Raw genomic sequence first — 17,387 nt, 5'->3', positions numbered from 1 at the left:
CCACAAGGATCACCTAGTTCCAACCCCCCTGCCATGGGCAGGGACACCCCACGCTAGATCAGGCTGCCCAGAGCCTCAGCCAGCCTGGGCTTAAACACCTCCAGGGATGGTGCCCAAACCACCTCCCTGGACAACCCATTCCAGGGCTTCACCACTCTCATGGGGAAGAACTTCCTCCTCACATCCAGCCTGAATCTCCCCACCTCCATTCCATTCCCCCCAGTCCTATCACTCCCTGAGATCCTGAGCAGTCCCTCCCCAGCCTTCTTGGAGCCCCCCTCAGATACTGGAAGGCCACAATGAGGTCACCTCGGAGCCTTCTCTTCTCCAGACTGAACAGCCCCAACTCCTTCAGTCTGTCCTCACAGGAGAGGTGCTCCAGCCCTCTGCTTATCCTTCTGGCCCTTCTCTGGACACCTTCCAGCACCTCCAGATCCCTCTTCTGCTAGGGGCTCCAGAAGTGGAGGCAATACTCCAGGTGGGGTCTCACCAGAGCTTTCTTTCTCATGCCTTTGAGGGGGTCAAGTGAGTGAGGGACTGTGCAGTGCTCAGCTACCCAGCGTGGCTAACCCACCACAGGTATGTGTGGAGGATCCCTGCATGCCCCCCAGGGTCATCATCAGTTCTGTGCTCTTCCTTGCCACTGCTTTCCAGAGAAAACCTGGGAATTTAGAGGCCCTCAGGTGCTATCAACACCAATCTCCTGTGGCCACCACTAGTCCCAAATTTCAAATGCATGTCAAGTTCTCCATCTAAACAAAAGAGATGTCAAGCTGAGGGGATGGTCCCCTTACCAAACCTGCCTAGCAGGTGTGATAATGTATCTGATGTCCTTCATGAGCACCTTGTGGAGTCTCCTTCTCTGGTGACATTCAAAACCCACCTGGATATGTTCCTGTGTGCCCTGCCCTGGGTGGTCCTGCTCTGGCAGCAGGTTGGACTGGAGGATCTTTTGAGGTCCTGCCCAAGGTGTTCATGAAGAGCACCAGAGACCTTGTCCACCACAGAGAGGAGCATGAGAAGGCAATCCCCAGCATCACTGTGGGCACATCGCAACGCAGGGCAATGCAGGCTTTGCTCACAGACAGGCTGTGGTGGGTTTGGCACAGGCCACACAAAAAACCTGGGTCCTGACATGGTAAAAGCCATTTTCCTGGTCAGTCTGGAAACAGTCTTTGGTTGATATACCTTTGGTGAGCAGCAGCAGGGACAGAGCTTTAGCCTCTTCTGGGCTTCTGCTCAGTGCTGTGTTGTTCCCACTGAATTTACACAGCTTAGCACTTTGCTAAGTTTAAGAGAGATGGATTCAATGGGTGGACTGGTCAGTGGATAAGGAATTGGCTGCATGGTCACATCCAGAGGGTAGTGGTCAATGGCTTGATGTCCAGATGGAGACAGATGACAAGTGCTGCTCCTCAGGGGTCAGTACTGGGACCAGTGCTGTTTAGTGTATTCATCAATGAAGATGAAGGAGGCCCACAAGAAAGGTGGGGAGGGACTGCTTACAAGCACTAGGACAAGGGCAATGCTTTTAAACTAGATTGGGGTAGATTTAGATTGGACATTAGGAAGAAGTTCTTTGCTATGAAGGTGGTGGAACACTGGAAGAGGTTGCTCAGAGAGGACCAACAAGACCAAGGGCAGGGTCCTGCAGCTGGGTCGAGGCAATCCCAGGCACAAATGCAGGCTGGGCAGGGACTGGCTGGAAAGCAGCCCTGAGGAGAGAGCCTTGGGGGTGCTGGGGGAGGAGAAGCTCAACAGGAGCTCTCAGTGTGCACTTGCAGCCCGCAAAGCCAATCAGATCCTGGGCTGCATCAGGAGAAGTGTGGCCATCAGGGCAAGGGAGGTGATTCTCCCCCTCTGCTCAGCTCTGGGGGGACCCCACTTGGAGTCCTGCCTCCAGTTCTGGAGCCCCTATGACAAGAGGGATCTGGAGGTGCTGGAAGGTGTCCAGAGAAGGGCCAGGAGGATGAGCAGAGGGCTGGAGCACCTCTCCTGTGAGGACAGACTGAAGGAGTTGGGGCTGTTCAGTCTGGAGAGGAGAAGGCTCCAAGGTGACCTCATTGTGGCCTTCCAGGATCTGAAGGGGGCTCCAAGAAGGCTGGGGAGGGACTGCTCAGGATCTCAGGTAGTGACAGGACTAGGCAGAATGGAATGAAGCTGGAGGTGGGGAGATTCAGGCTGGATGTGAGGAGGAAGTTCTTCCCCATGAGAGTGGTGAAGCCCTGGAATGGGTTGTCCAGGGAGGTGGTTGGGGCCCTGTCCCTGGAGGTGTTTAAGGCCAGGCTGGATGAGGCTGTGGCCAGGCTGATCTAGTGTGGGGTGTCCCTGCCCATGGCAGGGGGGTTGGAACTGGATGATCCTTGTGGTCCCTTCTGACCCTGACTGATACTATGATACTATGATATTATGACCCATACCTGGAGACATTCAGGGTCAGGCTTGATAGGGCTCTAAGCAGCCTGACCTAGTTGGGACTGGACTAGGTGACCTCTGCAGGTCCCTTTCAACCCAGTGCATCCTGTGATTCTGTGACTCCATGAATCAGCACAGGAATTCCTTAGCAGAGAAGTCAGCCCTCGAATTTACACAGCTTAGTATTTTCCCCTCCATATTGTGTAGACATTTCAGAACACTCCTCCCTGAACACTGAGGTGGAAGAAGGCACAGAGACCACAGCTCACGTTTGAATTATTTATTGGGTTTTGCAGGTGACCAGGCTCCTGCACAGGGGATTTGGGAGGACTGCATAGCAAGGGGTGAGTACCCCAGAGCTTGACAGCTGGGCTGCACCATGGGTGTGCATCCCTCAGCCTCTATGGAGGCCATTCATCTGTACTTCTCAGTCAGGACAGAGGAAACATTGGACAGGAACTTGTCCCACGCAGCATGAACCTCTGGGGTGAAGTCATTGGGGTAGCGGCTGGCCACGGTGCACAGGATGCAGTGGGAGAGCAGCTGTAAGGGAGAACAAGATAAAATCCATCACAATCAGGAACAGATGTCAGGCTAGGGCTCCACAACAGACCTGCACGCTCTGGGATGGCAACTGTCTGTCCTAACCAGGTAGTTGATGATATGTGTGAAGAAGCAGAGTTTCCCCTGGCACAGGGCAAAAGGCACTGCTTGATCCCGCTCCCGCTTGCAAACCTCCCTTCCTTCCTCACCACAGGGGAATGAAACAAAGTGGAAATGTTCTGAATTTTGCAAGTCTCTGTTCAAGACAGGGCATACAACCTGAGGTGTGAAGGAGACTCATAGATTACAACAGAGGCAGAGGAGTCTTGAGCCTAACACAGGACACAGCCCCCCCCTCCCCTGAGTAGCTCTTTGTTTCAGCTAGACCAGATCCTCGAGGGAAAGGTCCAACCTCAAGTTGGAAATCAGGCAGGGAACAAGCAGTGGCATGAGTTGAGAAGGCTGAGCAGGCAGGGATCAAGCTGCCACTAGCCAGCATGGTCTGTGATGGCAGTTTCCACCCCTGCAAACCTGTGTGCTGGCTCACCTTGAAGTTCACCGGGTCCACCCTGAGGATGTAAGCGTGCAGCTCACTGAGCTTGGCCAAGGCACCTCGGATGTCATCCACATTCTTCACAGCTTCCCCGATGGCATTCAGCACCTTAGAGCCATGGCTGCGGAGGTGAGCTGAGCCTTGGCTGAGGTCAAAGTGAGGGAAGTAGGTCTTTGTGGAGGGGTAGCTGAAGAAAAGCCTGGAGGAGAGGATGGGGATGAGATTCAGCAGTGCAAATGGCACACAGGTGGTGGTAAAACCTCAGAGCAAGGGCAAGGTAAAGCTGCAGGACTGCACTCCTTCTGTGGCTCTGACAGAGCTGTGGGAGCTTGCATCAGGAAGGCCTTTCTCCTCCTAAACCTCTGCTGCACTATTAGCCAGTGGGCTAATCTGTACATACTACAGCAGAATAAAATGCTAAAGTCATTTTAAACTCACTATACTTTTGGGTTGGGGAAGGGGGAGGGGGGGTTGAAAAAGAAATCAGGCCTCAAATTGGCTCTGAATTTCCTTCATTACATTGCAAGGCAGTCTGCAGGAGCTCCCAGCTAATGCAAGCTAAATGAACCAGAATGAATAGGAGTGGCACTGAGAGCCCTGGAAAACGTGCCACAGTACTTGATGCTGAGCTGTAAATAACAGCTAAATAACTTGGAGCCACATCATCATTTCAGAGCCATCTCCAAACCTCCTTCATTTGTGTGAGCTTTTGGAGGGGAGATCCAGTTGTCTTGTTTCCTACCACTTTGTGACCTATCAACTGGAACAGTGAAATGTGACTGTCCAGTGAATTTAGTGGCCAGCCACTTTCTTGATGCCTAGAAACTGCGAGAGAAATTGCATCACTTGTACAATAAACCACTTCCAGTTCATTTCCTAACAGTGGCAGCAGCCCTGATTCCAGGGCACTGAGTATAAATGACTTTGAATTCCCCACCGGGGCTCCTGGCTATGAATTCTCCTGAATTGCTCTAATGGGAAATAAGCCATTAGCATTGCTTTACAAAATGATGCTTTGCTGTAAGATTTTGAAGCCATCTCTTAACATTTAGCAGCACAGAGATCATCCCAGAAAATTACCTAGCATGCAACACAGAGGCCATCCATCAGCTCCCACCAGCCCCAGTATGCTCTTGCTTGTGCAAGTCTTACACAAGATGCATCCTAACAGCAAAGGCAGAGAAGAAGCTTTTCTAAGAGGGGTTCTGAGGGTCTTACCTCTCCAGTGATTCTGCCCCAATGGATTCAACTTGGGTAGCCACCTTTGCCCAGATGGTGACCACAGCAGCCTTCTCAGCTTGAGTCAGAGTCATTGTGCAGGAGGATGCAGGCTGAGACTCCTTGCGATGAAAGCTCAGAGCAGGTTTGGACTGCTTGCCGCGGAAGCCCTGGTTATAAAGAGGAAGGGGAGAGTGGACCTTGCTGCCTGTCCACGTTCATTGGTCACCACAGAGGCCCACCCTTGGAGGTGGGAGACTCTTATCTCTATGCAAAACAATGCCTGCTTCAGCAAGGGTCAGGGCCTTATCAGCTTCTTGCTTCTGAACATCATGGTTGTGTGGCCCAAAGAAATTGTCTGGACACGGCTTGATACATGAGCTGGGAGACCCTGCTGGAAAGTTCCAGCAGCAGAGCAGTAGGGCACAGCTTTAAGCTGAGGAGTGGGTGGATTTCAAGCATCCTAAGGAGCTAGGAGTGAAAAATACCTTCATTTGCTGCCTTGCTTCACAGGTGTGATCATGAGACTGGACCTGGCTGTGCCATCTTGTGCACTCCCGGTACTTGTGGCTACCACATGGCCCAGTATCTCCTACAAAATGATTCCTAAGGAGTGCTGGGGACAGGCTGGGAGCTGTGCAGTGTGATCAGAGTGGGGATGACTCTGATTTTGTGGCAGTCAGTGGAAATGTTGCCATTTGCTTCAGCACTGCCAGGACATCAGGCTCTTGCAGGCTCTTGCAAAGAATTAGGGACACACTCCCCAGTCAAGATTGCTTCTAACAACACCAGTTGGAATGATCCCAGAGATACAAGGAGAGGGAGCTTGTGGGGTGAAATAGGGTCCACATGGGCAAGAAAGCCCAACCAGGCTCTTTTTTTTCCACCATTAAATGCCTCTTACTGCACATCTTTGATTTCTGTGGGAGCTTACTGCATTAGCAGCACTGTACCTTGGCCCTCTGCAGCACAGCCAGTGTTGGTGTGCCATATGCCATGTGCTGGGCATGCACAGGAAAGCTTGGTCCCACAGCAAGTGGAAAGCCTGGTTCCACAACAGATGGCAAGCCTGGTCCCACAGTAGATGGCACATAGCTTCAGTCCATGGACACACTTGATGGGTGAAGAACCCAAGAGGCAAAGGGAAGCCCAGCACAAGTCTGTAATCACAAATAAGTGGGCAAAATGTCAAAGAAATAACCTGCTGGAGATGGTGGTTGCTGAACCTCAGGGAATGAATATCCTGCCAGCACATGAAGCAGAGGTAAAAATCTCTCTGCCACCCTGATAAACCACAGGACCTGAGCGCACCAGGGAGTGCTGGCAGCTTGCACTGGAAGCTGGCTGCTCCAGGCAGAGTGCTCCCTGCCCAAATGGCCTCACACATTTGTGTGGAGAAGGTTGATAGGTACAGGCCAGGCTCCTCGTCAGGCTGTGTCTGTGCTTCACAGCAATGCTACCAACCCCCACAGAAGGCTCTCCCTAGACATGGTTGTCCTGCTTAGAGAGAATCCTTTCTAGGGATCTAGTAACACTTGGGCCACACATGCATTGGAATATGTCCAGCCTGTGGTTATCTGTACCAATGCAGCAACACTGGTGCAATCACATCACCCAACCCCACTACACATCACATAGGAGAGTGGACCAAATGTGGAGCCTCTCCTGGGAGCCATGGTGCTGTTGTGCTGTGCTGCTGGGCATGGGAACCTGACTGTTGGCAGCTGTTGGGTTTGAGGTGGGAGCTGGGCTGCAATGTGCTGCTCTTACAGTGGGGGCTTCCGCAGTGCCTGCACGTGGGGACAGGTCTCTCATCTCTGGGTACACTGCAGCCCAGAGGAGTTGGTAGATTCACTACAAATAGGCTCTGCTCTCCTGGGGCTGTGGCTCTGCCACCAAATCCCTGGGATCAGGTGGGAATGAACCAGTGGTGCTAGAGAAGGGGCAGGGATGGGGGCAGACAGCAGCTGCTATATTCTCTGGACTGTCCCCAGCATGCTGGTGGCTGCAGTGGCACCTGCAGAAGGGCTCTGACCCAGCCCTTGTGCTCTGAATTTCAGCCTCTCTGCATGTCATCTGTAGCATGAAGCAGGAGAACCCTTGGGCTTTCCCAATGGGCAGGAGAAAAGCACTTGATGCTTCTTGGTCTGCAAACCTAGCTGGGTTTGGTGCCCTTGTATTACCATCCCCTCTGAGGAGGCCTATACCTCATTGGGGATTTCATGAGGATTATGGTCAGTAGCACAGCTCCTGCCTCAGCACTTCTGTCCACTGGCTACATGCATTTCAAACCTTTGTAGTTTTCAGAGAGCAAATTTCTGTTGCACATAAAGATGTTGTTAAAGATACATTTATTATTAGGGGACTCCTTCCTCTTTGGCTGCCAGCTGTTTAACCTGACCTCTGATCTCCCATGGCTGTGGGATCAAGGGCTGTGAAGGCATGATGAGCAGTGATGCCCATGCAGGAGGGCTCATTGGCACTGAAATCTTTATGCAGATTGAATTAATTTGCTGAGTTCCTCTTGCACTAGCACTGAACATGAGCCAGCAGTGTGGCAAAGAAGGCCAATGGCATCCTGGCCTGCATCGGGAATAGTGTGGCCAGCAGGAGCAGGGAAGTCCTTGTGCCCTGTGCTCAGCACTGCTCAGGCCACCCCTTGAGTCCTGTGTCCAGCTCTGGGCCCCTCAGCTCAAGAAGGACATTGAGAGACTTGAAGGTGTCCAGAGAAGGGCAACAAAACTGGGGAGGGGTCTGGAGCACAGCCCTGTGAGGAGAGGCTGAGGGAGCTGGGGTTGCTTAGCCTGGAGAAGAGGAGGCTCAGGGGAGACCTTCTTGCTCTCTCCAACTCCCTGAAGGGAGGTTGGAGCCAGGTGGGGGTTGGGCTCTGCTGCCAGGCACCCAGCACCAGAACAAGAGGACACAGTCTCAAGCTGTGCCAGGGGAAGTTTAGGATGTATGTTAGGAAGAAGTTCTTCATAGAAAGAGAGATTGGCCACTGGAATGTGCTGCCCAGGGAGGTGGTGGAGTCCCCATCCCTGGACCTGAAGGTGTTCAAAAAGGGATTGGATGTGGCACTTGGAGCCATGGTTTAGTTGTCAGGAGGTATTGGGTATGAGGAAATAGATTTGACTTGATGATCCCTGAGGTCTTTTCCGACCTACTTGATTCTAGGGTTCTATGAAAAGCCAGAGCAGCCAGGAGGTGACAGTGGTTTGCTAGCAGGAGGTTGCTTGCCCAGGATCAAGGCTGCACTGGGAATGGTGATGGGAACAGCTCAGGAATGTTCCTGGTAGGAAAAGCATAATTCTCATTGATGTCCCCCCAGAGTGACATGAAGAGTGACTCTCTCTGTCCTTGCATGAGGCTCTCAGCCAAGTTCCTCCAGCCCAGAGCTCCAGGTGCCCACAGGGTAGTGAGAGGTGGATGCCCTGGTTTCAGCAATGCAAGGAAGTGGACATGATTGCTGGAGTGCCTCTGTCCCAGGACCAATACTGAAGCTCTGGGAAGTCCCCCCAGACCTGCCATCCTCTCTTGCTGCTGCTTCCACAGCAGAATGTCTACCCTGAGGCTGGAGGTGAGAAGAAAGTTCTTCACTGAGAGAGTTGTTAGCCATTGAAATGTGCTGCCCAGGGAGGTGGTGGAGTCACCATCCCTGGAGGTGTTCAAGAGGGGATTGGATGTGGCACTTGGTGCCATGGTTTAGCCATGAGGTCTGTGGTGACAGGTTGGACTTGATGATCTTTCCAACCTTATTGATTCTATGATGAATCTTTGTCATAAAGCTGTAAAGTGCCACCAGAGGTGACCAGAGGGCTTTGTCAATCCTGTTCCAACAGCAGGCTGACAGAGTTTCTGAGTTTCAATGGCAGAAGCAAACCCCAGGCCCGGATATAAAAGTGGGGTTCTAATTTCCACCAGCCCTGACTATAAATCCAGTGGGCAGCTGAATGTCCCCACCGGGAGACCAGGGATAACTCTCCCCACAGGCCTGTACTCTCCACAGGGATTGCATCCCCCTCAAGGGGAGAAGTTGGCACACATGTGTGCTGTAGCTCTGCCAAGTTTGGGGCACAATTAAGTTTGGGGGAATCTGAAAAGTGGAACCTGAACCCTGGCTTTGTTCTCTCATTTCCTTACCAGTGCGCCAAGAAGATGCAACACTGTGCTTTAAGCAAACTGCAGCCTCCAAGAGCTGGACAGCAGGAATAGATCTGTAATTTGGTAATTAAGAAAGCAAAACTATGCTCCAGGGCAGGCACACTAGGAACTTTTAACACAGCTGCCCAGCTCTGGCTGAGGAGGAATGCTCTGCCATGATAATGTGACTGCTCTTTAATCGCCCTTGGGCAAGTCTCTCCCCTCGGTGACACCTTCTCTTGCCGCAATTGTTATCACCAGTCTGGTGGAGAATGGTCCCACAGATTACTCCCTTGTGCTCCTCTCCCCCCTCAGCCACCCCTCTGGGCAGTGTACCCTGGGGGGGAGGGGGATTGCTCCTCTCCCCCCTCAGCCACCCCTCTGGGCAGTGTACCCTGAGGGGGAGGGGGATTGCTCCTCTCCCCCCTCAGCCACCCCTCTGGGCAGTGTACCCTGAGGGGGAGGGGGATTGCTCCTCTCCCCCCTCAGCCACCCCTCTGGGCAGTGTACCCTGGGGGGGTAGGGGGATTGCTCCTCTCCCCCCTCAGCCACCCCTCTGCCCGATGTCCCCCCAGGGGGGATTGCAGAGCGATATCCAGAGCTGGGCTGTTTGAGAGCATTCAAACACCTAAGCAAGACAATCCAACAGAGGCAGTTTGGATGCAACCTCCCAGGACATGCTGCAATTTAACTGCTGATAATTTCTGATTTATTAGACACAAAGCAAGATGAAGGCACCAAAAGGAAGTAACTTCCCCTCCCTGATCTAGAGGCAGGAATAAATTCAGAGGACCCACAAAGCAAGTTGTGGCAGTACTGGCAGCCCTGGCAGGTGTTGACCTGTTAGAGGGTAGGAGAGCTCTGCAGAGGGACCTTGCCAGGCTGGGCAGATGGGCAGAGGCCAAGGACATGAGATTGAACACATCCAAGTGCCAGGTTCTACACATTGGCTGCAACAAACCCACGCAGTGCTAAAAGCTGGGGTCAAAGTGGCTGAGAGCAGCCAGGCAGAAAGGGACCTGGGGGTAGTGGTTGATAGGAGGCTGAACATGAGCCAGCAGTGTGCCCAGGTGGCCAAGAAGGCCAAGGGCATCCTGGCCTGCATCAGGAAGAGTGTGGCCAGCAGGAGCAGGGAAGTCCTTGTGCCCTGTGCTCAGCACTGGTTAGGCCACACCTTGAGTCCTGTGTCCAGTTCTGGGTTCCTCAATTCAAGAAAGATGTTGAGATGCTGGAAGGTGTCCAGAGAAGGGCAACAAGCTGGGGAGGGGTCTGGAGCACAGCCCTGTGAGGAGAGGCTGAGGGAGCTGGGATTGCTTAGCCTGGAGAAGAGGAGGCTCAGGGGAGACCTTCTTGCTCTCTGCAACTCCCTGAAGGGAGGTCGTAGCCAGGTGGGGGTTGGGCTCTTCTCCCAGGCAACCACCAACAGAACAAGAGGACACAGTCTCAAGATGTGCCAGGGGAGGTTTAGGCTGGATGTTAGGAAGAAGTTCTTCATGGAAAGAGAGATTGGCCCTTGGGATGTGCTGCCCAGGGAGGTGGTGGAGTCACCATCACTGGAGGCGTTTAGGAAGAGACTGGATGGGGTGCTTGGTGCCATGGTTGAGTTGATCAGATGGTGCTGGGTGATAGGTTGAACTTGTATGATCTTGAAAGTCTCTTCCAACCTGGTCTATTCTATTCCATTCCATTCCATTCCATTCCATTCCATTCCATTCCATTCCATTCCATTCCATTCCATTCCATAAGATCAAGCAAGGAATGTGAGGCACAAGAGCAAGGAAGCCCTTGTGTGGGCACGGGGAGCCAAGGGCTGACTTCCACAGCCTGCCTCCCATGGGCACTCTGTGAAGGCTGACCCAGGAGGCAGCAACAAGCCCTTGCTGCTGTTTTTCACCAGCTTCTAGTGAAGTTCAGCAGATGTTAATGACCAAACTGGATGAACAGTGACAAATGACCCAAAGAAATGGCAACAGGCAGCAAGGCCTTCTGCAGCCCCTGCATGAGGGCTCCAGGGCTGGCAGGGCTGAACTGGACCAGGCTGCCCAGAGGGGTGGTGGAGTCTCCAGCTCTGGAGTCATTCCAAAACTGCCTGGATGCCATCCTGTGAAACCTACTGTAGATGACCCTGCTTCAGCAGGGGGGGTGGACTGGATAATCTTCAGAGGGCCCTTCCAACCTCCCCCAGTCTGTGATTCTGTGTGAACTGGGGGCACCAGGCTGAGATGGGAGGTTCTGGATGTGGGTGCATGAAGCACTGGAATAAACTGGGAATAAGGAATGGTGTCCATGTGTGTGGAATAGGGACTGGTCTCCATGATACAGACTGGTGTCCATGATAGGTACTGGTCTGAGCTGAGGGTATTGTCCTGTGACTCATGTGCATGAGAGGTGCTGGTCTGAACGGGGGGCACTGGGCTGCACTGGGAGCCGGGGCTGCAGGTGTATGGAGTGCTGAACGGGGGGCACTGGGCTGCGCTGGGGGACAGGGCTGCAGGTGTATGGAGCATTGAACGGGGGGCACTGGGCTGCGCTGGGGGACCGGGCTGCAGGTGTATGGAGTGCTGAACGGGGGGCACTGGGCTGCACTGGGGGACCGGGCTGCAGGTGTATGGAGTGCTGAACGGGGGGCACTGGGCTGCACTGGGGGACAGGGCTGCAGGTGTATGGAGCGCTGAACGGGGGGCACTGGGCTGCACTGGGGGACAGGGCTGCAGGTGTATGGAGCGCTGAACGGGGGGCACTGGGCTGCGCTGGGAGCCGGGGCTGCAGGTGTATGGAGTGCTGAACGGGGGGCACTGGGCTGCACTGGGGGACAGGGCTGCAGGTGTATGGAGCGCTGAACGGGGGGCACTGGGCTGCACTGGGGGACAGGGCTGCAGATGTATGGAGCGCTGAACGGGGGGCACTGGGCTGCACTGGGGGACAGGGCTGCAGGTGTATGGAGTGCTGAACGGGGGGCACTGGGCTGCACTGGGGGACAGGGCTGCAGGTGTATGGAGCGCTGAACGGGGGGCACTGGGCTGCACTGGGGGACAGGGCTGCAGATGTATGGAGCGCTGAACGGGGGGCACTGGGCTGCACTGGGGGACAGGGCTGCAGATGTATGGAGTGCTGAACGGGGGGCACTGAGCAGCACCGGGAGCCGGGGCTGCAGGTGTATGGAGTGCTGAACGGGGGGCACTGGGCTGCACTGGGGGACAGGGCTGCAGGTGTATGGAGTGCTGAACGGGGGGCACTGGGCTGCACTGGGGGACAGGGCTGCAGGTGTATGGAGTGCTGAACGGGGGACACTGGGCTGCACTGGGAGCCGGGGCTGCAGGTGTATGGAGTGCTGAACGGGGGGCACTGAGCAGCACCGGGAGCCGGGCCCGGGGGGGTTCTGCTCTGAACCGGGCCGTGAGGGGCTGCGGCCGGATGCGCCGTGCCCGCTGCCGGGAGGCCCCGAGGCGGTCGCCAGCCCCTGCGCCAGCTCCGCATCCGCCGCTCCGGGAGCCGCGGGCCGGTGCCGGGCTGCGGGCGGAAGCGGAAGCCGAAGCCGGGAGCGGCGGCGGCCTTCCTGCGGGCCGTGCCGAGCCGAGCCGAGCCGAGCCGCGCCGGCATGGGCGAGAGCACCAGCCCCATCAGCGTTATCCTGGTGAGCTCGGGCAGCCGCGGCAACAAGCTGCTCTTCCGCTTCCCCTTCCAGCGCGGCGCCGAGCACCCCGCCGCACAGGCCAGTAAGTGCGCGACGCCGCGGGGCCCCGCACGGCACGGCACGGCACGGCATGGCGCGGCACGGCTCGGCGCGGCTCGGCACGGCGCGGCACGGCGCGGCGCGGCATGGCGCGGCTCGGCGCGGCACGGCACGGCACCGCACCGCACCGCACCGCACCGCACCGGCGCTGCCCGAGCCCCCGCCCGGGCCCGGCTCCTCCCCGCACCCCCTCTGAGGCTGCTACCCCGCACCGCCCACACACCCGCCCGTGCCTCGGCCCCTGCCTGCGGGTCTGGCACCCCTCAGCCCCACACGCCGCACACCGTCAGGGCCTGGTGCCCCCCACAGACCACACGCCCCTCCGGGGTCCTGGCATCCCTTACACCTCTCATGCTGCGGAGGCTTGGCACCCCTTACACATCCCATACCCACCATGGGCGCCTGGCACCACCCCCCACATCTCATACCCACCACGGGGACCTGGCACCACCCCTCACATCTCATACCCACCATGGGCGCCTGGCACCACCCCCCACATCTCATACCCACCTTGGGGGCCTGCCACCAACCCCCACATCTCATACCCACCATGGGGGCCTGGCACCACCCCCCACATCTCATACCCACCACGGGGACCTGGCACCACCCCGCACATCTCATACCCACCATGGGCACCTGGCACCACCCCCCACATCTCATACCCACCATGGGCACCTGGCACCACCCCCCACATCTCATACCCACCATGGGCGCCTGGCACCACCCCCCACATCTCATACCCGGCATGGGTGCCTGGCACCACCCCCCACATCTCATACCCACCTTGGGGGCCTGCCACCAACCCCCACATCTCATACACACCATGGACACCTGCCACCACGCCCTCCCCCCCCACCTCATACCCACCATGGGAGCCTGGCACCACCCCCCACCTCCCATCTCATCCCCACCATGGGAGCCTGGCACCACCCCCCACCTCCCATCTCATCCCCACCATCGGAGCCTGGCACCACCCCCCACCTCCCATCTCATCCCCACCATCGGAGCCTGGCACCACCCCCCACCTCCCATCTCATCCCCACCGTGAGGACCTGGCACCCCTCCTACATGGGTGTTAATCAAACAAGTCAGTGCCAGGTGTTTTTGACCAGGTGCCATGCCATGCCTGGGCCAGCTGGAGTGGTGCTGTAGGGGAAGGAGGAGGCAGGGTGAGAGGTGAAGGCACTGATCTGGGAGAGATGCCAAGTGAGCTTTAACCAGTGAAGGGTGGAAGAGCTTTTGATCACTTCTGTTGAATAATGGGGGGCCAGAAGGTTCATTTCTCCTGGCACATGGGAGCGCAGGAACTTCCAAGTGCTGTCACTCTGCTGTGGAGCCAGTGTTGGTTTTACCTCTCCCTCCAAGATTCCTGATCCAGGATGGGATCTGAGGCCAGGCTCTGTTTTGCCTGGGGGCTGTGGGGGCTGAGGCAGGATGGATGTGGTTGGGGTCAGTGTCCCACCTGGCCTCACCAGTGGGCCAGTGCCTTGCTGTGAGGCCTGAAGGTGCTGAGGGTGTTTGTCTTGTGTCTCAGGCTTACTGCCATGTGTCACTGGAGGTTTGACACCTCTCTTTGCTTCGGGAGTTGCTTTGGACCAGGAGGGAGCCAGCTTTGAGTATCTTTTTGGTTTTATGGGTAAAATCTGAGAAGACAGTTGGGTTTTTTTAGCTGCCTCTTTCCCTGCCTTCCCCTCCTGCCTTTTGTGGGTAAAGGGTTCCGAGAAGCATGCCTGCAGGACACTGGAGCGTTGTCATTGTCCCAAACCTGAGCAAGAATGAGGGAAATGCGTGGGTCAGAATTTTCTCTTCCACCCTCTTGAACTGCAGACTGTTCCCTGGCACTTGGGAGAGAATCTGTTTCTATGGATATTTTACTTCTTTATGGCCTGAAGATGAAAATCCTCTTTCTCTTTCTTTCAATTGAGGGTTAAAAAAGCCCCAACCCCCCAAGCTATGCTTCATCTACCTGAAAAGGAATGGGCTTCCTGCACCTGCTTTTGAAGATCTGCCTTACAGATAAATGTTTTTAAGGGCACAGGCAAATATTCTCTTAACACACAGACTTTAAACCCAACTTGGTAAAGGAACAATCTCCTTATCCTTTGCTTCAGATAAACCCAGGAGCCGATATGCTGTCAACAGCTCTGGAGATACCACAGAAGATCAAGATGGGGACTCCAGGTAGGGGGGAAACATTTCTCCTTGCCCTAGAGTTTGAAGCAGCAGGGAGGTGACCTCTTGCTCTCTTGCCTCCTAGTTCAGTAGGCAAATTCTTTCTGACTGGATAGAAGATAACCTGCCACTAAGGTATTTAATGACACGTGGAGCACATTGGTGCTCAGCAACCAGGAGGGTCTCATGAGGGATTGCTGAATCTGTTGTGTTCTGGGCAAGCTGTAGGTCAGGTATTTTGTGCCTGTGTTATAGTTTGTGCTGCCCAAACTGTGTCCTAGCCAGCAAATGAATGGAATGGCATAAGACATATCTGTATTGTTCTTCTGTATCCAAACCCCTACTTCATTTACCTTTTACTCAAAGATGTCCAGAAACTTCCTGTTCTTCTTTATAACTAAGACACTAGGCTAAAGTACCAGCCTCCAACTACTAACAGCTTGTGAGACAATATTGCTCTTTCCAAACTAGAAGTATGCATCCTTTGGCAAAACCCCACTTCCCTCTGCCTGCCTCCCTCTAACCAGATCCATTCTTCAGCTGCCTCAGATCCTTCCCTAGCTCATGTACCTGTTGTATCCATGCACTAATGAATAACTACACTTTGTTTCTCCAGGTATAGCTGCCTTTGTGTCTGGGGGGTGTGGGGGGTGTGAAATAGGACCTGGAAAGGAAACTTGAGCCTTGGGGATGGTGGGGTTATTTTTTCAGTAAGAGGGTAACCAATGCAGTCAACAGGGGCTGGATCCTCTAATGACTGTGTGTGGGAAATCTGAAATCTGCTGCAGGGTTGTTCTAAGTTTATCACCATCAGAGAGGAGGCAAATCTGGGAAAGAAAAAGGCAGATCTTTTTCTGTGATACGTGTTTTTAATCTCCAGTATTAATAAAATGGGGGAGCTGCTGTTCTTCTTTCACAGAGCAGTAAAAAAAGTACTCAGCAGTTGCCCTTAGAAAGGAAATTTCGATCCCAGCCTTGCAAAATGCAGACTCGTGGTTAATTTTATGCCTGAGCATGGCTTAGCTGCAGTTAAAAGTCACCCATGACAGTAGACTAGATCAGTTTCTTTGTTTTTCCTAGGACTGGCATCTCGTGAAAACTCATTTTGCTTCCAGTCCTTTGTCTTTTGCCTCTTCTGGTGGCTCCGAGACCGTCAGGTGCAGCCTTGTGTCATGTCTGCAAGGAGTGCAGTGCAGCACAGGGACAGCTCCCACGGGAGGCAAGCCCTGGGTCTGTATATTTGGTGAAGGTGTTTCAGAGTGTGCTGTGGATGGCAGCACAGGAGAGAGGCTGAGTGCACACATTCACTGCTTATCTCAGGGATTTTGTTGGTTGCTGTGCCAAAGCCTGGCTCTGGTATTTCTGTAGATAGATGAAAAGGTGTTGGAATGGTACCAGCTTCTGTCCAGAGCTGGTTCCTGTTGCCTCTGCCATTTGGGCAGAGCACTTGATGCTTTCTCAGGATGTTGCCCATGGTGCTGAATTAGTGTGATGCATGACTGCTACTCATGTAGGAAAAGCTGTTAGCAATTCAGTCTGGAGAAGACCTTCTTGTGGCCTTCCAATATCTGAAGGGGGCTACAAGAAAGCTGGGGAGGGACTTTTGAGGCTGTCAGGGAGTGATAGGACTTGGGGGGAATGAAACAAAACTAGAAATGGGTAGATTCAGGTTGGATGTCAGGAAGAATTCTTCCCCATGAGGGTGGTGAGAGCCTGGCACAGGTTGCCCAGGGAGGTGGTGGAAGCCTCCTGCCTGGAGGTGTTTGCAGCCAGGCTGGAGGTGGCTGTGAGCAACCTGCTGTAGTGTGAGGTGTCCCTGGCCATGGCAGGGGGGTTGGAACTGGTTGATCCTTGAGGTCCCTTCCAACCCTGACAATTCTATGAGTCATAGATCATAGAATGAAATGATGGGCAAGCTGCTAGTGTCCTCCTGAAACTGGTGTTGGGTAGATTTAACGTGCTGCTGTGTAACCTACATTAACCAAAGAATGGAGGTTATGTCGTGGTAGTGGTAAGCAGAGCTCTGGGTTTGAAAGTCAGGGCCTAATCTCCTAGTCAGGTGTTTGCAGTTAAGCTTTTAGTGTTTAAAAGAATTTCTGATCTCTCAGCTGAGCTCACTAAGTGCAAAGGATGAGAGGTCTGAAGTGCTGAACAGAAGAATATTAAGGCAGAGATCCCCCTCTGTGGTGGTGATCTTCAGTAGAAAGAACTTAGCACTTGTGCAGTTTTGTGCACAAGCAATCCAAACAAATCCATGCAGCAGAGTCTGCCCTGGCTCTTCCTAAAGCCAGTGTTTGTAAGCCTTGTGTTGAGTTAGCTGAAACTGAGCTGTCAAACAACGTTGTTCTGCCAGCAGGAAGTCACCTTAGTGACTTAGTGTTACCTCCTGTGGATCTGTCTGTAGCTGCCTTGCACCTGCAGGGAAACAGAGGAGGAGAAGTGTTTATCACAGTATCACTAAGGTAGGAAGAGACCTCAAAGATCATCAAGTCCAACCTGTCACCACAGACCTCATGACTAGACCATGGCACCAAGTGCCACATCCAATCCCCTCTTGAACACCTCCAGGGATGGGGACTCCACCACCTCCCTGGGCAGCAGATTCCAATGACC

General features: G+C 54.4%; 2 protein-coding genes across 6 annotated transcripts in view; one reads left to right on the top strand and one right to left on the bottom strand.

The window, feature by feature from the left end:
• Positions 1 to 2,687: 2,687 nt before the first annotated feature.
• Positions 2,688 to 4,908, bottom strand: HBZ (hemoglobin subunit zeta). The gene is made up of 3 exons (XM_068147239.1): positions 4,730 to 4,908; positions 3,506 to 3,710; positions 2,688 to 2,958 (listed from the first exon to the last, which is right to left on the bottom strand). The coding sequence occupies exons 1-3, from the start codon at positions 4,822 to 4,824 to the stop codon at positions 2,830 to 2,832; spliced, it is 429 nt and encodes a 142-aa protein (XP_068003340.1). The 5' UTR covers positions 4,825 to 4,908; the 3' UTR covers positions 2,688 to 2,829.
• A 7,515-nt stretch (positions 4,909 to 12,423) lies between these two features.
• The window catches only part of NPRL3 (NPR3 like, GATOR1 complex subunit), an 86,907-nt gene continuing 81,943 nt past the window's right edge, over positions 12,424 to 17,387 (top strand). For 3 of the 5 annotated variants that reach the window (XM_068147229.1, XM_068147228.1, XM_068147227.1), the window contains exons 1-2: positions 12,424 to 12,585; positions 14,714 to 14,783. In XM_068147229.1, coding sequence (XP_068003330.1) covers positions 12,468 to 12,585; positions 14,714 to 14,783 — 188 coding nt within the window. In that variant the 5' untranslated portion in view covers positions 12,424 to 12,467. The remainder of the gene's footprint in view (positions 12,586 to 14,713; positions 14,784 to 17,387) is intronic. The other 2 variants (XM_068147230.1, XM_068147233.1) reach the window with 1 other exon arrangement.

This window comes from Melanerpes formicivorus, unplaced genomic scaffold, assembly GCF_026170545.1.
Source record: "Melanerpes formicivorus ecotype bairdi unplaced genomic scaffold, bMelFor1.0.p_v2 SCAF_14, whole genome shotgun sequence".
Classification (NCBI taxonomy): domain Eukaryota; kingdom Metazoa; phylum Chordata; class Aves; order Piciformes; family Picidae; genus Melanerpes; species Melanerpes formicivorus.
Note: the sequence above shows the minus strand (reverse complement) of the source record. Positions and strands in the feature narration are given on the sequence as shown.

Bases quoted from the DNA above. Each gene is read 5' to 3' on its own strand.
- HBZ (XM_068147239.1), bottom strand. From the start codon at position 4,824: ATGACTCTGACTCAAGCTGAGAAGGCTGCTGTGGTCACCATCTGGGCA. The intron at 3,711-4,729 runs GTAAGACCCTCA...CCTCTCCTCCAG, and splicing joins GGGGCAGAATCACTGGAGAG to GCTTTTCTTCAGCTACCCCT. The intron at 2,959-3,505 runs GTGAGCCAGCAC...TCTCCCTTACAG, and splicing joins TGGACCCGGTGAACTTCAAG to CTGCTCTCCCACTGCATCCT.